General features: G+C 44.7%; 2 protein-coding genes across 3 annotated transcripts; one reads left to right on the top strand and one right to left on the bottom strand.

Moving 5' to 3' along the window:
* The first annotated feature begins 3463 nt into the window (after positions 1–3463).
* LOC133924557 (E3 ubiquitin-protein ligase WAV3-like) lies at positions 3464–7877 on the top strand. Of its 2 annotated transcripts, none has more exons than XM_062370149.1 (2): positions 3464–3935; positions 5754–7877. In XM_062370149.1, the coding sequence occupies exons 1-2, from the start codon at positions 3705–3707 to the stop codon at positions 7602–7604; spliced, it is 2082 nt and encodes a 693-aa protein (XP_062226133.1). In that variant the 5' UTR covers positions 3464–3704; the 3' UTR covers positions 7605–7877. The 2 variants fall into 2 exon arrangements, with proteins under 2 accessions (XP_062226133.1, XP_062226132.1); XM_062370148.1 differs by having other exon boundaries at positions 3466–3935; positions 5751–7877.
* Positions 7878–14734: 6857 nt separating this feature from the next.
* LOC133925543 (protein CANDIDATE G-PROTEIN COUPLED RECEPTOR 7-like) lies at positions 14735–20683 on the bottom strand. Its single transcript, XM_062371437.1, has 3 exons — positions 20561–20683; positions 15339–16199; positions 14735–15235 (listed from the first exon to the last, which is right to left on the bottom strand). The coding sequence occupies exons 1-3, from the start codon at positions 20681–20683 to the stop codon at positions 14735–14737; spliced, it is 1485 nt and encodes a 494-aa protein (XP_062227421.1).
* Positions 20684–21988: the final 1305 nt, after the last annotated feature.

The raw sequence follows: 21988 nt of genomic DNA, 5'->3' as shown, positions 1-21988 counted from the left end.
AACGCAGGGCACAATCACCTAGATCACGTATAGCGGACAGTAAGTGGGACCCTCGCATCCTCATGTAGTCCCGGAGAGGCTTACGATCTCTCCACATTGATGACCTACTTGCTTCCATATAAGCTTGCTTCGCCTGCGTATACATCTCGTACGCCTCTTCGGTCTGTATAAGGTGAGGGCCATGTCAGTAATACAAAGGTATAACCAATAAAAATTGTTATAAGTACCACAATAATTACCACAACATGTAGAAGGCAGGCACGATCCTCGGGGAAGGGTCTGGGCCCTGGCTCTACAAGTTCGCTGAGTAAGGTGGCACACGTGTGTGGATGGTACCATGAAAGGTACTCCCAATACGTGGAGTCGTCATATTATCCATCATGAACGACGACATCCACCATAGTTGACTTCGTCCACCTCTGTAAGTGCTCGGCATTCACGAATGCCTAGTCCTGTATGCCTCCACCCCCATGTGCGTTCCTCCTGTACGTGAACAAAATAATTATAATTTATTAACATGGATCACCAAAGGTACTAATACTACCTACAATAACACATTTACTCGTGCACCCGACCGACGTCTCGTGGGGAAGGTATTGACACCATCTGTTGGTACCCGAACTGCCTCTGTAGACGCTCAGGAGAATATGCTTCCACGTTGTTCTTGTACAACAAGAAGCATTTGGTCATCCATAAGTCTGAGTCACGCCAACAATATGATGTGATGAGACCTTCAATCGCAATTTCGGTCACTCGTGCCATACGCTATGAATCCCATTCCACGATATCGACGCTAAGGATGTCCAAATCACTGATCAACCAGGAGTAACTACTATGGTCTTGCTGTTGACTCCATCTTAGCCTAACATGCATCCACTGATGCTCTATCGTGGGGTTCATGTCATCTGCAATGCTATCGGAGATGAGGATAGTTTAGTAGCTCTTGAGCACCCAAAGCCAAAAAAAACTGGGAGGTACTCCTAGCTCCATAGCTGTAAGAGGTGTAGACAGCCTGTAACTGATCCCCTCTTTTTTTATCGCTAGATTGCATCACACAATCCTCTGTATGTGACAGCCAACATAACAGACCCCCTAACTGTAAGATGTCGGCTCATAAGGATGTGATACAAGCTAACTCGCTAACCATACAATATAGAGGATGATATAATCGTCTGCTGTGTTACAGAACATGATGCTTCCCAGCATGACATACAAATACATCTCATAGTGCTATAAAACTATAGCCTCACCCATATCCGGTGGGCATGGACCAAACTGTGGCAGCCCATGAATCTAGGACATGAAGATGCCAACATCCTTCTTATCATATTGCACACTAAACCTACAAGATGTAGATGACCAATGAAGCTTGAGTATCACTATAATATTTGAAGTGCATTATATAATAAGTAATTACCTGCTCTCAATGTAACCTTTACACTACTCCTTTGCTGGTCACAAAACTATTAACGGGATGCCCCTAATTAGCAGCCTAGTTAATATGGCCACGTCCCTCAATATTACGGCCATATCATCAAAAGGAAAGTGAAGCATGTGTGTCTCAGGATACCACTAGTCGACAAAACCTATGAGAAGTGGCTCCTCAATTGGCGGTAGAGGTGTCCCATGGGAGCTCTTGTCATCATGAGAGCGAAAGGTAGTAGTCCTGCCTATGCTAGTGGCTCGTGGAATCAAGGGTCTAACTCTTTAATCGTGTGGACACTCTGGGCACGCAACGGAAGCAATTACAAAAGGTATCCAATACATGTACTGATTTGGTAGAAAATTATCGTGGCAATTAAAAATCACATATAATCGTGGTATCTACTGCACTATGAAAATCATCCGTCCCCTATAGTTCTCGTCATATTACTGCTAAAGAAGCTCGGAAAGACTTCCACGAGACATGACAATGATTTCAAGCTATATGATTCAATAAGTAGGTGAATAACAAATAAGAATATATTACAAGTTTCATGGTTCAACAAAAAAAATCACATATGATGTCAGTACCAAATAATATATTACAAAATAAGTAGTACAACTAATAGGTGAATAACAATTTAAAATACAAACCATGATTGCGAATAACTTCAAATAACAAACTAAAATGCAACAACTCTAATATACTATAGTTCGATAGTGGTACGATAGTTTACTGCCGGGTCGGGCATGTCCTTCTGTCATGGCCAGATTGTTTGCAATGTTTGCACTTGCTTAGGCCGTCAACAGCATCTGCTTCATCCATGTCACTTTACAACCTCGTGGCTCTAGGCCTTTCAAGATCCGTGTGTCGTGCTCGGAGATATGATACCCACTTAGGCCTCTCGATCGCTTCGTAGGTGCTTCTAATGCTGAAGGATCGCATCTTTAGAAGCCATGTGCTTCTCAATGCTTCAATCGTGAAATAAGGTGCTCCGTACTATGATCTGTCATTGCTGTCAATATCCCTACAAACGGCTAAGACACACGAGCACAGGATATGATGTAGTTTTGGCTTATTGCATATGCATTTCACATCGTGAGGCCCAAGTTGACATTACTGCACGAAGTAAGGACAATTCAAGTGCTTGATACACCTGACCTCATAGTCTGTAGGGTTAGACCGGGCACACTTGTGATTCCTTCTTGTCCTTATATCATAGTGGTTAATAAAGTGGATGACCTCCCCCTGTTACGAAACTGTTGCTCGACCTAGATGTCACTATTCCAGTATCCTCAGTTAGATAAGGTGTTATACTCAACAACAGCACATTGCAGTAGCCTAGCACACGAAGGTAAGCACCGAGTCATCGTTATCAGCAACTTCTTCATCCCTGCTACCACCGGCTTCATTATACATGCATCTAAACAATCTATTAAAATTCACTAATATTCTTATTATATGATAGACTAATTTCTAAAATTATTTACAATCCTAGATTATATGATGAAAAAGTGAGTTGAACCTAAGAATTATGAAACACATATAAAAAGTTCTAGGATTTTTGAAAAAATATAAGACTACTTTTTAGGTGAATTCAATTAAAATCGAGTTTTGTGTGAAATTAGTACACAATATTTGTAATTTTATGTTACTAGACACAATACTTGTAGTTTTGTGTTATCAATAGCAGAATACTTATAGTTTTATATAATTCACTCTTCCATAAACTTCAAATTTTAATATAGATCTTAGAGTTAAAATTCTACCAAACTAGATTCTAATATAGCCCAATAAAAAAACTCCTCAGGTCTGACTAGATTGAAATTTTAATATAGATCTTATAGTTAAAGTTCTACCAAACTCTCGATTCTAACCTGGCTCAATAAAAACCTCCCTAGGCTCGGCCAGGCTGACCTAAACAGGGCCAGAGTACCAGCTAGGCGCCCACTCACCGCCAACCAACTCTCGACCTGGCGTAAAAAAAAAACCCAACTCTCCACCGTCGCATAATTCAAACCCCAGCTGTTTCCGTTACCACTCGCTGTACGCTTCCCCACTCCCGCTGCCGCGACAGACCAGTCAAACCAAAAGCCGCACCCAAACGCTACGCCTCCACCTTCCCTCCTTCCCATGTCGGCTCGGCTCCCCTCCAAAAACCACCGCCTCTTCCTCTCCCGCTTCCCCTCCTCTCCTCCCGTAGTCGTAAGCCGTAGGCGGGTGGCGGCATAAGAATATCAAGAGCCGTGAGGCGAGAGCCTGGGAGGACGCGGTTGCGGCGATGGAGGGCGCGTGGAGGAAGGTCAGGAGGGCGCTGGGCCTCCGCCTTTGCGTGCACGCCCCCAGGGTGGGCGGTTGCGAGCGGCGGGCCCCGGCGGGCGTCGGTGGCTGTCGGCGGGATGTGGCGGTGACGGTGGCGGCGTCGGCGGCGGAGGGCGAGTCGGGGCCGATCACGCCGGCGGACGCGCTCCGGCGGTCCACGTCTCGGGGCAGGTCTTCCTCCTCCTCCAAGGTGAGATATGAACGTTTCTGAATTGAGGTTAGGGTTTTCAATCCAGCGAAAAAAGAACGTTCGGGTTTGAATGCTTGGTTTGATCGGGAATTGGGACGTGGGGGTCGTTCTGCGTTTTGTGATTTGGAATTGAAATGCTACTAGTATAAGGCGAGCTCCGTATCGAGGTTTTAGGCAATCTCCGTCTTGGGTCTTAGCGCGGATTAGATGCGTATCTGTAACAAAGTTGGCTTCATTCCACCCGTTCAAGAATTTTCGATGTAGCTCTTCTATGATTCTTTGCCATGATTACAATTTACAACTCGCTTGTTTTTGTGTGCTTCTCGTTTTGTTTTCCTATTTTGAGTAGGCTTCTCAATTATACTAGATCATTTTGCAGCGTTTTATTCTCTTTCATCAGAAAGAATTTTTTTCCAATTCTGTTAGAAAAATAAAAAAAAATTCAATGTCTGTCTTTTTTTTTTTAACAATTTCAGTCCTGTTTTAAGAGAGTAATAGGAGATACTGTGCTAGCTGTGGTCCGCTCTGTATCCTCTGATGTCTCTGTTAGTAAATGTTACACTGTTCAATAATTTTAGACCTGTTTTAACATATTCATAGGAGGTATTGTGCCAGCTGTGGTCTGCTGGGTATCCTCTAACGTCTCTGTGTTAGTCAATGCTCCATTGCTAGATAATTGCTTAACGCAAGCCTCTTACTTACTCCATCCGTTGTACCTGTATTCGTCTTGCCCTCCTCCCTGAAAAAGAAAGCGAAAAGCTTGCATCTTGCTCATCACCTGCCCGTGGTGGTCACGTGTAGCGAACCCCACTCTTTCCTCCTACCACCAGCTTTCTTTCTTTCTTTCTTTACGGCAAACGTTCCAACTTGACAGCTGCTGTCCATTATATGGAATGCAAATTGCCCAACTGATTGCTGATTGCCCCTTTCTGTTTTTATGCAGTCTTTATGTCTTAATGGCACGAGAAATGTCCGCTCGGTTGGTGATATGTGTGTGAATGTGTACCAATTTGACAAGTAACTTCACAAAGATTGCCTCATTGAGTTGGCGTTTATCAGTTTCATGCACGCATCAACTTGGCACAAAGTGGGGAAAACAGTAAAGAAGTTTTAAGTGCTTTACCTCTGATGCATGAATTTTGTGACCACAAAGTGTGCATCTTTTCCTAATTTAATCAGGAGCAGAGCCTGTGCTAGGTTGAATTTTTATTGCCTTTTATTAGGTATTAAGTTAAATTGTTGTAGGATAAATCTTCCTGCTGACTTTATTTCACATGCTGAAGTAGCTTTTTGATGCGACATGTTGAAGTAGCTTTGACCATATGCAACCATTGAAATCATGATTTATTTTGCTGAAGCTTATGGTGATAAAAAAAAAAATACAGTGCCCCTAAAATGAATGATGAACTACATCAGTATAACAACACGTTGATGGTTATTTTTGTTCCTTTTTTGGCTTGCCGTTGGTGGTAGGCGTTTAGCTGCTGGTCAAAAGGTGTGCTTTGTATATAATTTCAATCTTTCCTAGTTCCGTAGTTTTGTAGGCGCATGAAATAGTTCACCTCTTACTTTCTGGTAGCGATTAGTAGACAAGGAATTGATGCATGAACTCAATTGATGTGGTGGATACCACTTACCAGCCAGAAAGAAGCCAGAAAGAAGTGCTAGTTTTAATGTTTGGCTGGCCTGTCATTGCTGCATGGTGATATTGATTTTTCGTTGTCTGCTTATCTTGAATATTCATGTTGTTCGAGCAGTTCTTTTTCTATTACTCAATAGAGTTAAACTGATTTTTTTATCTGGTTTGTATTTCAGCAGGGGAAATGTGCAATATGCTTTGCTACCATGAGATCTGGCCATGGTCAAGCCCTGTTTACTGCAGAATGTTCTCATATGTTCCATTTTCAGTGTATCTCATCTAATGTAAAACATGGAAATTATGTCTGCCCGGTTTGTCGAGCGAAGTGGAAAGAGATACCCTGTCGCTCACTATCTTCTAATAGCCCTGCTGGAAGAATTGGAATTAACCAAAGATCTCCCCAACAAGATCCCCTTATGGCTCTTAACCGGCAAGTTCCAAACCGTCGGCGGGATGCCCGTCGCTTACGTACTCCTGAGCCAGCAGACTACAATGATGATGAACCTTTGCAGCACAAAGAGGCTTTTGACAATCTTAATTTTGGATCTAGTAGAACTGCCGGGATCAGCTCATACCCAGAATTCCTAGCCGTTCCACAGTCATCATCTATAGATGGATTTGATATTCTTATCCATGTAAAGGCCCCCACTGCTAGCCCAGACCACGTCACAGTCAGTTTAGCCAATGAAAGCTCTGTGAGATCGACAAGCAGAGCTCCTGTTGATCTTATTACCGTGCTTGATGTTAGTGGCAGTATGGCAGGCACAAAGCTAGCACTCCTGAAGCTATCAATGGGTTTTGTTGTTCAGCACCTTGGCCCATCTGATCGCCTTTCAGTCATTGCTTTTTCATCTACCGCCCGAAGACTGTTCCCTCTTCGGCGTATGTCACATCATGGCCGGCAGCAGGCCTTGCAGAAAATTAACTCACTTGGCGCTGGTGGTGGTACGAATATTGCTGATGCATTAAAGAAAGCTATGAAAGTGATTGAGGACCGCAGCTACAAGAATTCAGTATGCAGTATCGTTCTTCTGTCAGATGGTCAAGATTCCTACAACATTTCTTCAAATGTCCAAGGAACCTCAGCAGATCATAGGCCACTTGTTCCATCTTCTATTATAAATGATGAACGCAATATGGTACCTCTACATGCTTTTGGCTTTGGAGCAGACCATGATTCGGATACCTTGCATTCCATTGCTGAAGCTTCCGGTGGCACATTTTCCTTTATAGAGGATGAAGGTGTGATGCAAGATGCGTTTGCTCAATGTATTGGTGGGCTTCTTAGTGTTGCTGTTCGGGAGATGCGTCTTAGCATGGAATGTGTTGATCCTGGTGTTCAACTCTGTTCCATCAGATGTGGTAGCTATCCAAGTAAGGTGGCAAGGGATGGACGAAACGGATCAGTTGATATTGGTCACTTGTATGCTGATGAGGAGAGAGACATTTTGCTGGCGGTGACCATCCCAAAATCTCGTGAACAGACTTCACTGTTAAGAGTCGCTTGTGCCTACAGAGATCCTGTGACAAATGAGACTATCAAGATTCAAGGTGACGAGGTGAAAATCAAGAGGCCAACATCAATCGTGTCTGAACCAGTATCCATTGAAGTCGATCGAGAGAGGAACCGCATACAAGCTGCCAATTCTATTGAATCTGCACGGGCTGCTGCTGAAAGGGGTACTCTTTCCGAGGCTGTGACCATTCTAGAGGATTGCCGGAGGGTGCTGTCAGAATCCTTCGCTAGCCAGAGCGGGGACCGTCTATGTATGGCTCTTGATGCCGAGCTAAGGGAGATGCAGGAGAGGATGGCAAACCGCCAACTTTATGAAGCTTCAGGAAGGGCATATATGCTGTCTGGACTGAGTTCACATTCTTGGCAGAGAGCAACAGCGCGTGGAGATTCGACAGATAGCACCACTCTTGTTTACTCCTATCAAACACCATCCATGGTTCACATGCTGCAGGATTCCCAGAACCATTCTTGGAGAAGCCTCATGCAAGGTAATTCGCCATTATCTCGGCAATGAAATGTTCTGATGATGCTACAAGATTCATCTTAGGTTTCATATTCTTAGCATTGATTGCTGGTACTTTACCAGTACCTATTTATTCTTCTGTTTATTTGAGTCATGATGGGGTTATACGGAAGAAATTGAGGTGCGCGGGGTAGTGAATACTGAATACATTGTGGGAGCTATAATCGTGTGATTGAAGGAAAAAAATATTTATGAAGAGGGATTGGAGATGTAAATAGTTCGGTTCCTAAAATTTATTAATGAAATATTCCATATTTTTGGAAACATGTAATGAACTGTTTTACTTGGTCTTTGGTGATGTGTACAAGCCTACAAGGGAGCCCCGGGTTGCTATGATTCTTATCTGGAATTTCCTGTGTCGTTGTATTCAAACAATTAATTATTGTGTTCTTGTATCTATGGTGCCATAGTACAATACAGCACCGCCCACCACAATATAAGAATCCGATTTGCGGGCAGGAATTTCACATGAATATGACAGGAAAAAACAAATAGTATCACGGGAATGGGTTATTCGAGTAAGGGTGCGTTTAGTTGCTCAAATTTGCTTTAATCTGGTTCAGTGAATACATATAATTTTAAAAAGAGGATCTTTTAGTTGCTTGTATTAACTGTTACAGTCTAATTCGACAGATGCAATTATATAATATCATCCCGGTCTAAGAGTAATGTTTGAATTGAGCTTTACTTTACAGCCTAATATGACGAATACAGACTTCTGCATCTGCTCGTACAAACGGATCCACTTATCAGTATTATAGAAACTCAGATTCAATCAATCAAACAAAAACTCAACTTATCTTATCAAAAATATATAATTAATCAAATACTTTTTTTTAACAAATATAATTTCACTTAACTTGCGGTCTATATGAAAAATACCAACCAATGCACCTAAATGTACTGGAGTTTGCTTAAGGTTACTACCATGAATTGAACGCGAGAATTATTCACGTACACGCTCTTTTTTCTCGGTACTCTCCGACTTCGGTAATACCGAGCATGGAGATGGGACTCATTAAAGGTGAAAATTGATCAATCTAACGAACTGAGTAAATTTTTTAAAAAAGTAATATAATTGGTTAAACTGAAGAGAGTTGGCGTTCACCAATTTGCACCTACGCCCGCCGATCTTTGCCTCGCAGTCGAGCGCCAACTCCGTTTCCCCGCAGGCGCTCGCGATGGCTTTCTTTACAGTCCGTCGGCGTGGTCACGGCCACGTCCACCACCGCCTCGCACTGCAGAAGCTCCGCGGCCAGCCGCTCCCGGAGCTCCCTCGGAGCTGCCACGTCCAGGCCGAACACCGTGGCGGCGATCTCGCAGGCTCGCACTCCTCCGTGGGCCTCGCGCAGACAGGCGGCACGAGGCCGCTGCCCGAGCGCGACGGCCTCGAACCATTCGCCGGGGTTGCTGAAATGGACGGTGACGTTGAGCACCGGGGATATCAGGCGGCGCTCGGGCCCACGACGTCGAGCCCGCGGATGCTGGCGACGGCTGCCGAGTACTTTGGCCCCGGCAACTGCGGAAATTGTCTATTTAATTTCCTTACCATTATACAATTTTTCTTTCGTTTGCTTTTCATCTCATCTCAGACCACATAGAAAGTCAGTTTTACCACGGTCCTTTTACAATTAGAGTAGCAAATCTATAAAGTCAATCTTTAGAGTGATAAATGTGCAAAGTTCACTTTTAGAGTGGTAAAAATCTAAATTTCTCGATTTCAACGGCCCACAAAGCAAGGTTCTAGCTAACATGTTCTCTTAAGACATATATACGATTTTGATAATTAATGATAACATAATTAATAAGATTAACATATTTATCAAGTATATATTTTATTAGGTCTTATGGATACAATAAAATATAAGTCATGTATATATTTTATTAGGTCTTATGGGTACCCTGTGTAGCCATCTCCTGTAATGCTACATCGAGCTCCACGAAAGCAGCCATAATGATAGATGGAGACTGAACGGATGGCTGCTAAGATGGTACGGTCGGCTGTGGTGAGTCCTCAAAACAATGAGTGCCAGAAGTCAACGGGTATAAAGAGAAGGCAATATTGGACTCTGTGTCGTCTTGGCAGGCTGAGAAAAGATACCAGTGCTGAAGAGAGGTGACATGTGAAAAGCTGATATTGGTGTACCCAAAAGACCACTAACACTGCTCGAGAGAGGACAAGGTGCCCTGAAGGCTTGATGCTTGACAGAGAGAATCAAGACATCCGGATATGAACATGAGCATACGGTCATTGTCTCTCTATCAACCTGAAGTGCTGCTAAAGTGGTCTGTTGTTACTGCTAAAGTGACTGCATCAGCACAAGCTGTTGCCCCTACTGGCATAGCACGTCTGCTTGTAACTTGGCTTGCTACTCGGCCTGGCGTAGCATGTCCGCCTGTAACTTGGCCTGCTACTCGGCCTGGGCTACCTGATGCTGCTGCATCTGCTGAAGGATGAGAAAAAAATCCGATGGAGGTGCAGAAAGGGGCACGGAGGGTGCTGTCTTAGGTGCTGAAGCAATTGTAGTCGTAGGAACAACATGAGAGGATCCTCCAGCCATAGTGTCGTGTGATCTAGCGACCGGTTGAAAATACTCAAGATCCTAATAATCCGAGTCGCTGTCACTCAAGTGAAAAGCGTGTGGGAGCTCTATCTTGGCCTTTGCAAGGGTCTGATCCCCTGCTGTTAGTCTCTCTCTATCAGCAGCTGGCACCTGCTCATGAGCGTGGAACATCGCACACTGACCTTGGCGTCTGTCTGAAGGTGCTGTGGGAGAATATACACTGAAGTGCATAGGAGACTAGTAGGTCTGAATAAACTTTGGGAACCTAACCAAATGTGCAAGCAAATGAGATATGAAATGATCATATGACTATTGTCTGTTCGTGGTCATCCCCTCTGCAATTACATCCTCAATCTCACACAAGATCAGGTCAACTATGTCAAAGCACTGTTGAGTGAGTATAGATAGAATCAGTCACTGCTGCAAGCTAGTGATCGCCTCTCCATATCCAATCCTAGGGAGTAGGCTACGTCTCAAAGCCATGTGTAACGCCTTTGCCGCAGGAATCAACATGTCTAGCACTCGGGGTGATCCTGGAACGAAAGGCTGCATGAAGATCGATCGAATCTCATCATCTATCAGGAACACTCCACCAAAGAGAGGATGGTAGGGTGGCTGAGTGTGAGGGTGTACTATCTCGTACAAAGACCGAGAGCTCACCTGAAGACCCAACACCTCTAGAATGTTGTTTTTGTAGAGTCTCCAACTCTCTCTGGACATGAATTATATGAAGTTCCTCTCAGGTGCTATCTTGATCGTGGCATAGAAGACTCTCACCTAATCCTCCACGTAATGACTCACTCCTGACAACAACTCTACAAGCCCTGCAATAGCCTCAAAGTGTGCTCTCATGTCCACACCTCCAGCTGCCAACTCCAAATAGTGCCAGTTGAGCTTCTTATGAACGCTCAAGCTGACCCCCTCTTGAGGTATGATGTGTGAAAGCTCTCCTGGAGAATCATCCAAAATCTGAGGCTAACCCCCTCATCCCTCTGTGGGTGAACCACTTGACAATCGGCATGAATCAGAGCTTCTAGATCCTCAGGGACTTGTATGAAGTCAAGTACAAAAGTCAAATCTCCCCCTGAGGCTGAGGCTCCTCTGTCTGCTCTGTCTCAGACTCTGGCTGAGACTCCTATCGAGCCCTCTTCCGACTCTCCTGGCTGGACGGAATCGAACACAACCCAGGTGCCTGACGGGTGCGAATGGATCGACAAGGCGGAGACACCTCTCGTCCTCTAATCTGCAGTCCTCACCGAGAGACAGGGGCATCAGTGGCTGCAATTTCCTGATCCTACTCCTTCTGCTCCTTTTGAAAAGGATACCTGATCTTCAAGAATAATTCCAGCAAAACCAGCATTGATAAATCCCTTAACTTTCCTCTTGACATTCATACAGTTTTCATAACCATTGTTAGCAACACCAATCACAGGGATTGATACTGCTTCAATGATTAGGCGCCCTTGGTCAATCATTTCCCTATAAGAGATGAGACCAACATCTTGTTTCGAAAATTAAAGTAGATATGAAAAAGCGTAAAATATAATTAATAGTAGATATGGAAATTTAAGTAGAGAAGCAAAATTGTTTCGAAAATTTTAGCATGTGTGAGCTTCCGTTTCAAACTTCAGTAGTAACTCTACAATAATTTACTAAAGAAAAACATGTACATTACCCCCTAACTCTTATTGTAACATGAGTAAAAAAATCATGGCATCTATAATAAAAAGAAACTGAGTTAAGCCATGCTCTTGCTAACCTTGTACGCATGGTGCCATGTGGCTTCAGCAGTAAGGAGAGCACTGCGACGTCGAGCTCGGTGGGCTTGGCCTTGGGCGGCACCTTGGCATCGTGGTACGGGCTTGGGTTCGCCAGGTTCGGGAGCACGACGGTCTCGGCCTCCCTAGAGTCGCGCTGAGCCGCGGCATGCACGTATAACGCGAAGAGCATGGCCTCGAACCTGGCCAGTGGCTTATGGGACACGGTGCGGCACATGTACACGTCGGCCAGCGTAGGCACGAAGCGCAGCTCCACGAGCTGGAGCTTGGGGACACTGGACCAGAACGCGTCGTAGAGCTAGCGGCATAGGCAGTCGTTCCCAACACCTGATCCGGTGCCCCGGAGGTGTCTAGTCACGGCGTGGGCGACGTTGGCGTCGTGCAGGAGCGCAGCCGTGGGGTCGTCGGCCGCGGCGACGGAGCCTAGGAGCACCCCGTCGAGGATGGCGGCGAGGGAGTCCATGGCCTCCTTCACACTGTGAATGGGTTGCGGCTACCTGTCGGCCAACATCGTCAGAGATGGCAACAGCTGTGCGATGCAGGGAAGAGGAATGGATCCTTTGGCCACCCAACATCCAGAAGAATGGATCCTTCGGCCACTCTCCACATGTACCTCCACCTCCTTCTGCCTTCACCCCTCCCCATCCCACTTACATGGGCCACCATGCGCCATCGTCGACGAGCTCCGACCCCGACGCATCCACGACGGTGCCTTCCTCCTCGCCCCTGACCCCACGGCGTGTGCGACTGAGGTGAGGCGACGTAAGAGTCGGAGCTGGGGAAGATGAGGAAGAGCAGAGGCAAGTCGACATCGACGAGTGTGGCTACGACAACCGCGATGTGGAGTTGCTCTTCTCCGGGATATGCCACCACCGAGATCCAACTGTCCTCCTCATCTCTCCATGGAGGCATCCCGACGACGCATCTGCCTGGAGGGAGCCCGACGAGATCCGGCGGCGGCTCAGGCGAGGGCAGGATCCATGGTGACTCGAGCAAAGGCGCCCCCTCGTCTGCGCGCTATGTGGCATCCATGGCGACGGGATCTAGCTCGAGGCCGGCGGATCTGGCCACCCCCGATGTGCACCATGGGAGAGAGGGGGTGGAGGAGGGGTATGCGGCGGCGCGACTGTGCGAGGGTAAGAGGGCACGATTGCGACGGTGGTGGCGCTGGGCGAGGGCAGGAGAGCGCGGGCACTGGGTGAGGGCAGGAGGGTGTGGATGTGCAGACGAAGCGCATAGGCGTCCGATCGGGCGATCGTGCGGGCGAGCGGACGAGCAGAGGAATCTGACAGGCGGATGGAACACGCCTTAAGGCTCTTTTAAGTAGGAGAGATACCATAAAAGTTCTCTAAATCTAGGCTCAACCGGCAGATCATGCCGCTGGAGCTTGTATCGGATAAACGTAATCCACAGGCAAGGAGAAGGACATCCTCTGATCTTGGCCTTGCAGACGAGCACCCTGTCGGGGCACCTGGACGTCAACCGATGGTATGTTAAAGATTAGATAGTTATTTGGTGATATATCGTAGATTTATTTAATATATATACAATGGGTCCTTTTCTACTACTTCCATTAAAAAACAAACTTTGATCAAATTGGGACGCATTTTGATATTTCCTTGAAATTCCGAACATGCCATTTAAATTAGTTGATATTTGGTCAAAATTTAGCCAAAATTGAAATCATGCTCAAACCTGATAATGATTTGATAATTAATAATTGAAAGATTTAACATAAATGTTTTATATACAAGAGATATACATAGTACATATGTTCTTAGTCCAATACAGCAGGTTTTATAACCACCATTAGGTAAATAAGGCATGTGTCGATATATCAGGTCAGACAATTCATCGTGTTTTATATGGAAAACATCATTGAATTTCAAAAGAAATACAAGTCGGAAACATTACACTCGAAGACTCCAGATATGGTACATGTCTTCAACATGACTATATAAGGAAGAGAGGGGTACATCCAAGGGAGAATAAAAGGGAAGCCAAAAGCCAGACAAGTAAGTAATATGAAGCAAGTTTAGTCAGATAGAAATAGAAATAATCCATCGAGATTCACAGCAGATTCAAACTACGATTAGATTCATTTAATAATAGCTTCAAGATTTAGAACATGAGAGAATTTACCGGGATCATTGTCTTTTCCTGAGATTAATCAAGACAGAACCTAACATAAAGCTGTTATCACGAGAAAGATCTGAACCTATATAAAATCTCGTGTCTGCTCTTTGATGCTTACATTTGATGACTAGATATCCTTGTACATATTCAATTTTATCAGGCCGATAAATTTTGAAATTGGTAGGTTTAATTGTATCGTCGTAGCTTAAGTACGTGCCGAGGGATCAGAGACGATAATGAGACTGTCAAATGCTTCCCGGCTACAATTTTATTAAGATTCATTGTCAATTACGGTATTTGGATCTTGTTTCAGCTTTCACCTTTGTCTTATGTTGCTATTTCTAAGGAGAAAAACTACAACAAAAAATTGCTCTGTTTGGAAAAAAAAAGAAAACAAATTGCTCTAACTTAAAAAAGATGGCCTTGTTAGAATTTCTAACCAAGACAAAAAGAAAGTTAACAGGTGAAGAAGCCCCACGGATACACAGACAGGTTAGACTAAAAAAACGCAGTAAAATTTTCCAAAAATATATAATTTGAGGTGAATGAGAGATGGAAAAAAATTTAGGTGACCCAAAAAATAGCGAAATCATATGAAGTTCTAGAGTAGTAAGTACAAAACTTGGAGAGACACGTCGATGTATCATATCTCGAAAGTGCTCTCCAGCTCAAGCTGCCCACCAGCAGCCTCCTCTTCCTCGTCACCAACATACAGGTACGGGTTCTTCTCCACCGGCTGGAAGTTATAGTACACGAACACATAGAAGGCAAGGCTCGCCGTTTCGACGGAGACATTGACGACCCACTGGTACTTGTAGTTGAGCACGGCGGCGAACGCTGAGACGGCGATCCGGGTGAAGTAGAGGTAGCAGACCACCACCAGGTAGAACTGTTTGAAGAGGGTGAGCTTCTGGAGGTTCCGCGCCGCCTTGCCGTCGGTCTTGGACGCCTCCCGCAGGTTGCTTATGGACCAGATGATGGGGAAGAACACCGCGCAGCAGCAGATGACGTCGACGAGAAGGAAGATCTGGTTCCACGCCAGCCAGTCTCTCCCCGCCGGCCCGGTCTCCCCGATCACCGCCGAAGCAATGTTCTCGATCACTTGCAGGGGTATGACGATCATGAGGACGTTCTTCTCGCGATCCTGCACGCACAAATGGGAAATGCACGAGTGTTACATGCGTGTCAGGTACTCAGGTTTGATCCTTCATCGTTGCATATAGCCATATATACGTATACGTAGGCACCTGGAGAAATGGTTTCAGGAAGGACCAGCCGGTGCCGATGAGCACGATGACGGTGAAGAGCAGGATGCCCTTGAAGAAGCCGAACACGTAGAACGCGACGTCCCACCCGTGCGGCGTGCCGGTGCGCTCCACGTACCACGAGTCCTCGGTGGCGCAGGCCAGCTTGAGCGCCTTGAACAGCAGGAGCGCGCCCATCACGGCGTGGATGCGCTCGGCCGTCTTGCGCTGTTTGACGCAGACGTATACCCACGCGCCCAGGAACGCGAAGTGCACTGCGGACGTGGCCGCGAAGATCCCCGGCAGCGGCATCAGGCCGACGGGCAGGTACTCCTTGGCGCCGGAGCGGCGCACATTGTACATCTCAGTGCGCACGTCCATAGTGATCTCGACGCCCTCCTGGCAGCTGCTAAACAGCACCGTGTACTGGTCGGCGGCGTCGATGGTCACGGAGCCCTTCCCCGTGCCGTCGGGCGCGATGTCCTTGAGCCGGAAGAGCGGCTGCACGTACTTGCTGGTGAGCGGGCAGAAGGCGCCGCCGGTGGCCTCGGCGTGCTCGGACTCGTTGTTGATGTTGAAGAAGAGGGAGTTGGAGATGAGGATGAAGCCCATGAGGGACGGGTCCGCGGCCTGCAGCTGAGACCCCTCAGGGACCTTCCATGTGACGCCGGTGACGGAGACGGTGGCGTGGCCGCCGGGCCTGAAGCCGAACTCCTCGAACAGGATGACGGAGCGGGGGTCGGACACAATGGGCGTCGTCTTGATCTCGGCGCGAGCAACGGGCAGGACGAGGAGGACGGTGACGAGGGCGAGGAACACGGAGGCGGCCATGGATCGATCGAGGTGGTCACGTAAATTCGGTTCCTGTCACGCCATTCGCCCGTGGCCGTGGGTGAGGAATGCCGGTGCTTGCTCTTGGCATAGATAGAACTGTGGCATGCGCCGTGCACGAAGCCACGAACGGAGACGGATGGGCCGGTCGATGAGCGTGGCGTGTTTTAGGGGTGGCCATGGGAGCCGGGAGGAAAGCGCGTGCATGAGTCAAACACCGTGAAGCTAGAAGGCCAGAATTGTCAAAAAACATTCCGCTCTCTTTTGCCCCTGTATTATGAAGATGACCAGACTGACATGAACAAACGTGTGCCATCAGGAATTTCCGGCGACGTGTTTACTTAGTGGGCCTGTTGCATGGGCCAATCTTACCTTTTCTAAGATGGACTAACATTTTGGGTCCAATGCTCGTTATGGATCATTATTCTCCTTTGGGTTCTGGAGGTACATGTTCTCATCTGGACACACGATTTTTTTATTTTTATATTGTAAAATTTCAAAATTAGCAATTTTAGATGTCCATTTGAAAATAGCACGAATAGACATTTATGATCTATCAAGCAACAGTAGCGTAGTGGCAACCTAACATGGTGCAGGACCTGTCATCTATTGAAAAAGCGACATTCCTGTCGCCCAATTAAAAGAGGATAGACGTCTATTCGTACTATTTTTTGAAACAGATATCTATAACTGTAATTTTGAAAATGAAAAAATAAATAAAATCGCGGACACAGACCGGCCCCGAGCTCACAGAATAAGCCAACACTTTGGTCCAATGCTCGTTGTGGATCTACTCCTTGGGCTCTGGAGGTACATGCTCTCCTGCGGACACATGTGCTTCGCTTGGTACGAACAAGTACAGCATTTCCTCGGTACCAGAAAGGCAGTTGGGGGCTTGGAGCACACTTGTTCTTTTGTGAACAGTGAGATGCATGCGAGCATGTTTAACAATTAGATCTCTCTCGACATCAAGATTCTTGCTTCCCTTTACGCTACAAGCTTGAAAGGACTGCCATGTGCTCGTGGAGGGATCAGGTTGCTTCGTACAAAAAAGGAATAGTTTATTTTCTATTTTCACGTCGCCTAGCTAGCCGGAATTGCACCCAAGAACTTGGTGCTCCTTTAGCATTAGAATGTTAATCCAGTGGAAGTGTTTCCTTAGCTCCCCAAAGGCCTAGATTCCTATCAAGATATGGCTTCAAACCCACATTTCATACAATTTTTCTTCCGTCTGTTCAAAAATGTTATGATGACTCCTCTAATTATAGACATGCGTTTGGAGCTGTCTAGAATATACATTATAGACATGCGTTTGGAGCTGTCTAGAATATACATTATAATAGACGGTTCTTAAACAAGACCCCACTTTTTTGGCATTGAAAAAAATAAAAAAAATTGGTAAACCATGACGAAAGGAGTTGATTTCGATAAGCTATGAATGTCAAATTTGTTATTAACTAGATTTGGGCACCTAGATGACTTCAAATAAAAAAAATCAACTAAAAAATTATATATCTCATTGGGAGTTATAATTTTCATATTAAAAATATGTCCATATGACTTCATACAATTTTTTTTTATAAATTTCAAAAGATCTCACTAAAAATTTGAAAAAAAAAATCACAGACAGTTTTTATAAAAAACCATCTATGATAAGTGGAGCTATCGCATATTGTTTATTTGGAAATTGACTGTGATGATGAATATATCACAGAAGGCTACCACTAAAAACTATCAATTATGACGTCACATATGGTTCTATTTGGAAATCGATTGTGATGTGCTTATATCCTAGATAGTTTTTGCCCACTAAGTGATTAGCAGATGGCTCCCTGAGTGGACCGTCTGTGTTATATTTATCATAGACGATTTTTGAGTGTCATCTGCAATATTATGTAAGATATGTGACATTTTGTAGTAGTGTTTGTTCCCTGTTTTTCCTTTGAACACAACACTATACATTCTGCAGTCATGGTATTAAATTGTTATTTTTCAAGAAAAGGTATAATTGATTATCCTAAACATTTTAAAGGTTTAGTCAGCATTAGTAGTTGGTGATGGTATTCAAGCTGATTTGTGAAACGCATTTAGATATCTTATTACTGTTTGGTTATTAGCATTTTTTGTTAAACGAAGTTACAAATATATTGACGAGCCTTGTGAGGGAACCACCACAGAACAGAAAAACAGGATAGTACTAGATTTTCACTACCGCTTTTCTGCAAAAGCTTTAAAAAATAAGCACCGCTGCGCATAGACATCACAGTACTTGCAGTAAGTGAGAAGTCAATTTCCGAAAACCCCTTTTAATAAACACACCTAGCTAACGTGTTCCCTTTACACATACCATACATATGATTCTATTTGGAAACCTACTGTGATGTGCCTATATCCTAGATAGTTTGTGCCCACTGAGTGATTAGCATATGCTGGCTCTCTGAGTGTCCGTCTGTGCTAGGTCTATCATAGATGGTTTTTGAGTGTCGTCTGCATTATTATGTAAGATATGTGATATTTTGTAGTAGTGTTTTTTCCCTTGTTTTCCTTTGAACACAGCACTATACATTCTGCAGTCATGGTATTAAATTGTTATTTTTCAAGAAAAGGTATAATTGATTATCCTAGACATTTTAAAGTTTCAGTCAGCATTAGTAGTTGGTGGTAGTATTCAAACTGATTTGTGCAACGCATTTAGATATCTTATTATTGTTTGGTTATTAGCAATTTTTGTTAAACGAAGTTACAAATATATTGACGAGCCTTGTGAGGGAACCCCCACAGAATAGAAAAACAGGATAGTACTAGAATTTCACTGCCGCTTTTCTGCAGAAGCTTTAAAACATAAGCACCGCTGCGCATAGACATCACAGTACTCTTGCAGTAAGTGAGAAGTCAATTTCCGAAAACCCCTTTTAATAAACACACCTAGCTAACGTGTTCCCTTTACACATACCATACATAACGATGTAAGAATTTTGTATTCTTCTTCTTTTGCAATCATGCCATTTAAAATGTAGAACAATTGAAGACACATCATGATACATAACAATCGAAGTTCGGGTAGTAGACAAAGACAACATGTTTTTCCATTAGGTTTTCTAAGGATAGCAAAACTTAATTTGCAAGCAAAGAAAGCTTTGTTCAAAGTACGTAACTGAGCGCAAAACCGAGGATGTGAAGATGAGGAAACGTGTATACAACTATACATATATACTCGAGAACGAATGACCAGAACAAGTTACTCCTGGCTAGTGCAGTTTACCTTTTGCCCTTGAGCTGTAAAGCCGCAGCTCACGATCGAGGGACCTTTTAAGTGCCTTCCTTCAGCATTATCGCACACACCATTGGGCGGACGTAACTGTTCCAAATGCAGCTAATTAACTACTTTTGTGTCGGGAACCGTATCTTGCTTTCTACTTTTAGCTCCAGTCTCCTGTGATGCGTGACTGATGATCATATTGCTTGGAGTATAAACATACTCCGATCCAAATATATACGCTCGGGCTTTTGGGTTTTATAAACAAGCTTTTCGAGCCTTCTGGATAGCAAAGTAAAGGAGCAGGAAAGATACTTAATTGTAGACTAATATACTTCATCACACCATCATACAATAGATAGATATATGGATGTAGTGGCGAATCTAGAGTCACCAAATATAGTACTCTCTTCTTTCTCTTCTAGGACTCCTCTTCGATGCAAAAATATTGTAGAAGGGATTGGGAGGCTCTCCGGTGCGGGGTAGGAGGGCTTGATCTCCCTCTCCGGTGGATCCACCCTGTATGGATGGATGCTTCATTTCACCGCACACATATTAACATACTTAACCCTTAATTTGCTGCAGCCACCTCACGGCAGAGAGAAAACTAGCTAGTAATCAAACGCGAATAGGATGCGGCCTACGTGCGTGCCCGAGCGCAAACGACACGCAAACAGACAGAAAGCTAAAGCTAGCAAAACCCGGGCGTAACATGTACTGCGAGGCTAGCTAAGCCTACTTAATTATAGTGGCGATAATTGCGTGATTATATATGTGATCGATCTGTCCCTGGCCGGGCTTTATGCGCGATGGCGATTGTGGTCCTGCCCCAGCGGGTGACACCTGTCGCCGGCGTGACGCGCCAAAGTCACCGCACCCACGCACAAAGACGGAGATGCGCGCATAAAATAACCCCGCCAACAGCTCGCCCGCCCGTACGTGCTAGCCTGCCCGATATAGCAGGCACATTATTTTACGGGCTGGTGCACAACAGCGCAAGCGCTTTCGACGTCGCTCGCTGCCTCGCCGGAGCCGATCCGTCCAACCGATCTCTGCGGAAGAGAGAGAAGGCGCGCGTGCGTGCGGGCCGGTGGCGCGGCGGGATTGGCCGACCGAGTGGGCGCAGCGCACCACCCACCCAAGAGCTGGTGGCGGCCGGCGACAGCAAGCAGATAGCTAGCGCCAGCAACAGGGACGTGCGGAGTTGTTTAATTAAGCTGGGGCGCGCGCTAGCCGCTAGCTCGATGGATGCATCATCCATGTCGTGCTGATGCGCGCGGTGATGCGTTTGGTTTGGTGATTCGGTGGTGAGGAGAGAGGGAGCCAGGGACGGAATTGAAGCAGCAGCGCACATTGTCACGGGAGCTACGGCTCTACGCAAGGTAAGGAGGTGGCATGGGAGGTGTAGTACGTGGAGGGGCGGGCAGGGGGCCGTACCAATACTTAAATCCCGAGATCTAATGATCTGCTTAATTAGTATGAGCGCATCGTTCTTCGGTGGATGTCACGACGAGGAGGTCTCTCGAAGGGGTAAGGCACTACCTAATTACAACGAGGTGTTAGAGATAGATTTTAAATTTTATTATAGATAATTATATATTCGGTTTTTAAAAAGTACATACGATATTGATTTTGTTACAAACGATATTAGAATTGTCTATAATATATTTTTATATAAACGTATTTTCTAGATAACTATCTATATGTAGTAAGGATCGCATATGATTTTTTGTTGAAACAGTATGTAAGTAGTAAGAGTCACAAACGATGTTTGTTTAAACCTATTTATGAGTAGTAAGAGTCACAGATAGTATTTTCTTAAATCCATTTGTGTTTATTACCGTAGACGGAATTTTTTTAAAAAATCGTATGTGTTACTATTTCCCCCTATAAACAAATTTGCTTTCTAGCTTAAAAAAACATATGTGACCATTTACCTTTATAAGTAAATTTGCTTCTTAATTGCGTAGCAAGAAAGCAAATTTGTTTATGAGAGAAAAGAGTTACACAGATATACACTTTATGATTCACAAATTAAATTTATTAATATATTATTCAGAACACCGATCACACATTATTCATAACATCGATCACACTTGGTTTAAAACACAAAGCATGGATATTTACATATCACAAAGGTTAATAACATCACATAAATACACATCACATATTGCTCAGAACGTATAAACCTAGCTATATATCATTGGTTGATCAACACCGTCTTCCAAAAAGATGAAATTCTTGTCATCATGGCGACGTTGTCTTCCAAAAAGATGAAAAATGATCTACAAACTTGGGTAGATCGACGCCATCTTTCAAAAAGGTGAGATGATGGGCCTATTTGGTTAGGCTGAGGCTTTTGGCTAAAAAACTACTTTTCTAGCTTCTGGTTGCTGGCTTTTTGTTATTAACTTTTGCAATACATTTTTAGCTTATTAGCACAACAAAAGCCAGAGAATCTCATCTCAATAAACTTCTCAACTTTTAGTTTATTTCCTCATAAGCCAGCTTTGTAGCTTTCCAAAAACCAGCTTAGCAGCTGGGATGTTTGGTTCGGCTTCTAGCT

Source organism: Phragmites australis, chromosome 7, assembly GCF_958298935.1.
Source record: "Phragmites australis chromosome 7, lpPhrAust1.1, whole genome shotgun sequence".
Lineage (NCBI taxonomy): Eukaryota > Viridiplantae > Streptophyta > Magnoliopsida > Poales > Poaceae > Phragmites > Phragmites australis.
This window is presented reverse-complemented; position numbering and strand designations above follow the sequence as displayed.

Bases quoted from the DNA above. Each gene is read 5' to 3' on its own strand.
- LOC133924557 (XM_062370148.1), top strand. From the start codon at position 3,705: ATGGAGGGCGCGTGGAGGAAGGTCAGGAGGGCGCTGGGCCTCCGCCTT. The intron at 3,936-5,750 runs GTGAGATATGAA...TTTGTATTTCAG, and splicing joins GGTCTTCCTCCTCCTCCAAG to CAGGGGAAATGTGCAATATG.
- LOC133925543 (XM_062371437.1), bottom strand. From the start codon at position 20,683: ATGGATGATGCATCCATCGAGCTAGCGGCTAGCGCGCGCCCCAGCTTA. The intron at 16,200-20,560 runs GTGGGTGGTGCG...ATGGCGTGACAG, and splicing joins CGGCCGCCACCAGCTCTTGG to GAACCGAATTTACGTGACCA. The intron at 15,236-15,338 runs GTGCCTACGTAT...TTGTGCGTGCAG, and splicing joins TCCTGAAACCATTTCTCCAG to GATCGCGAGAAGAACGTCCT.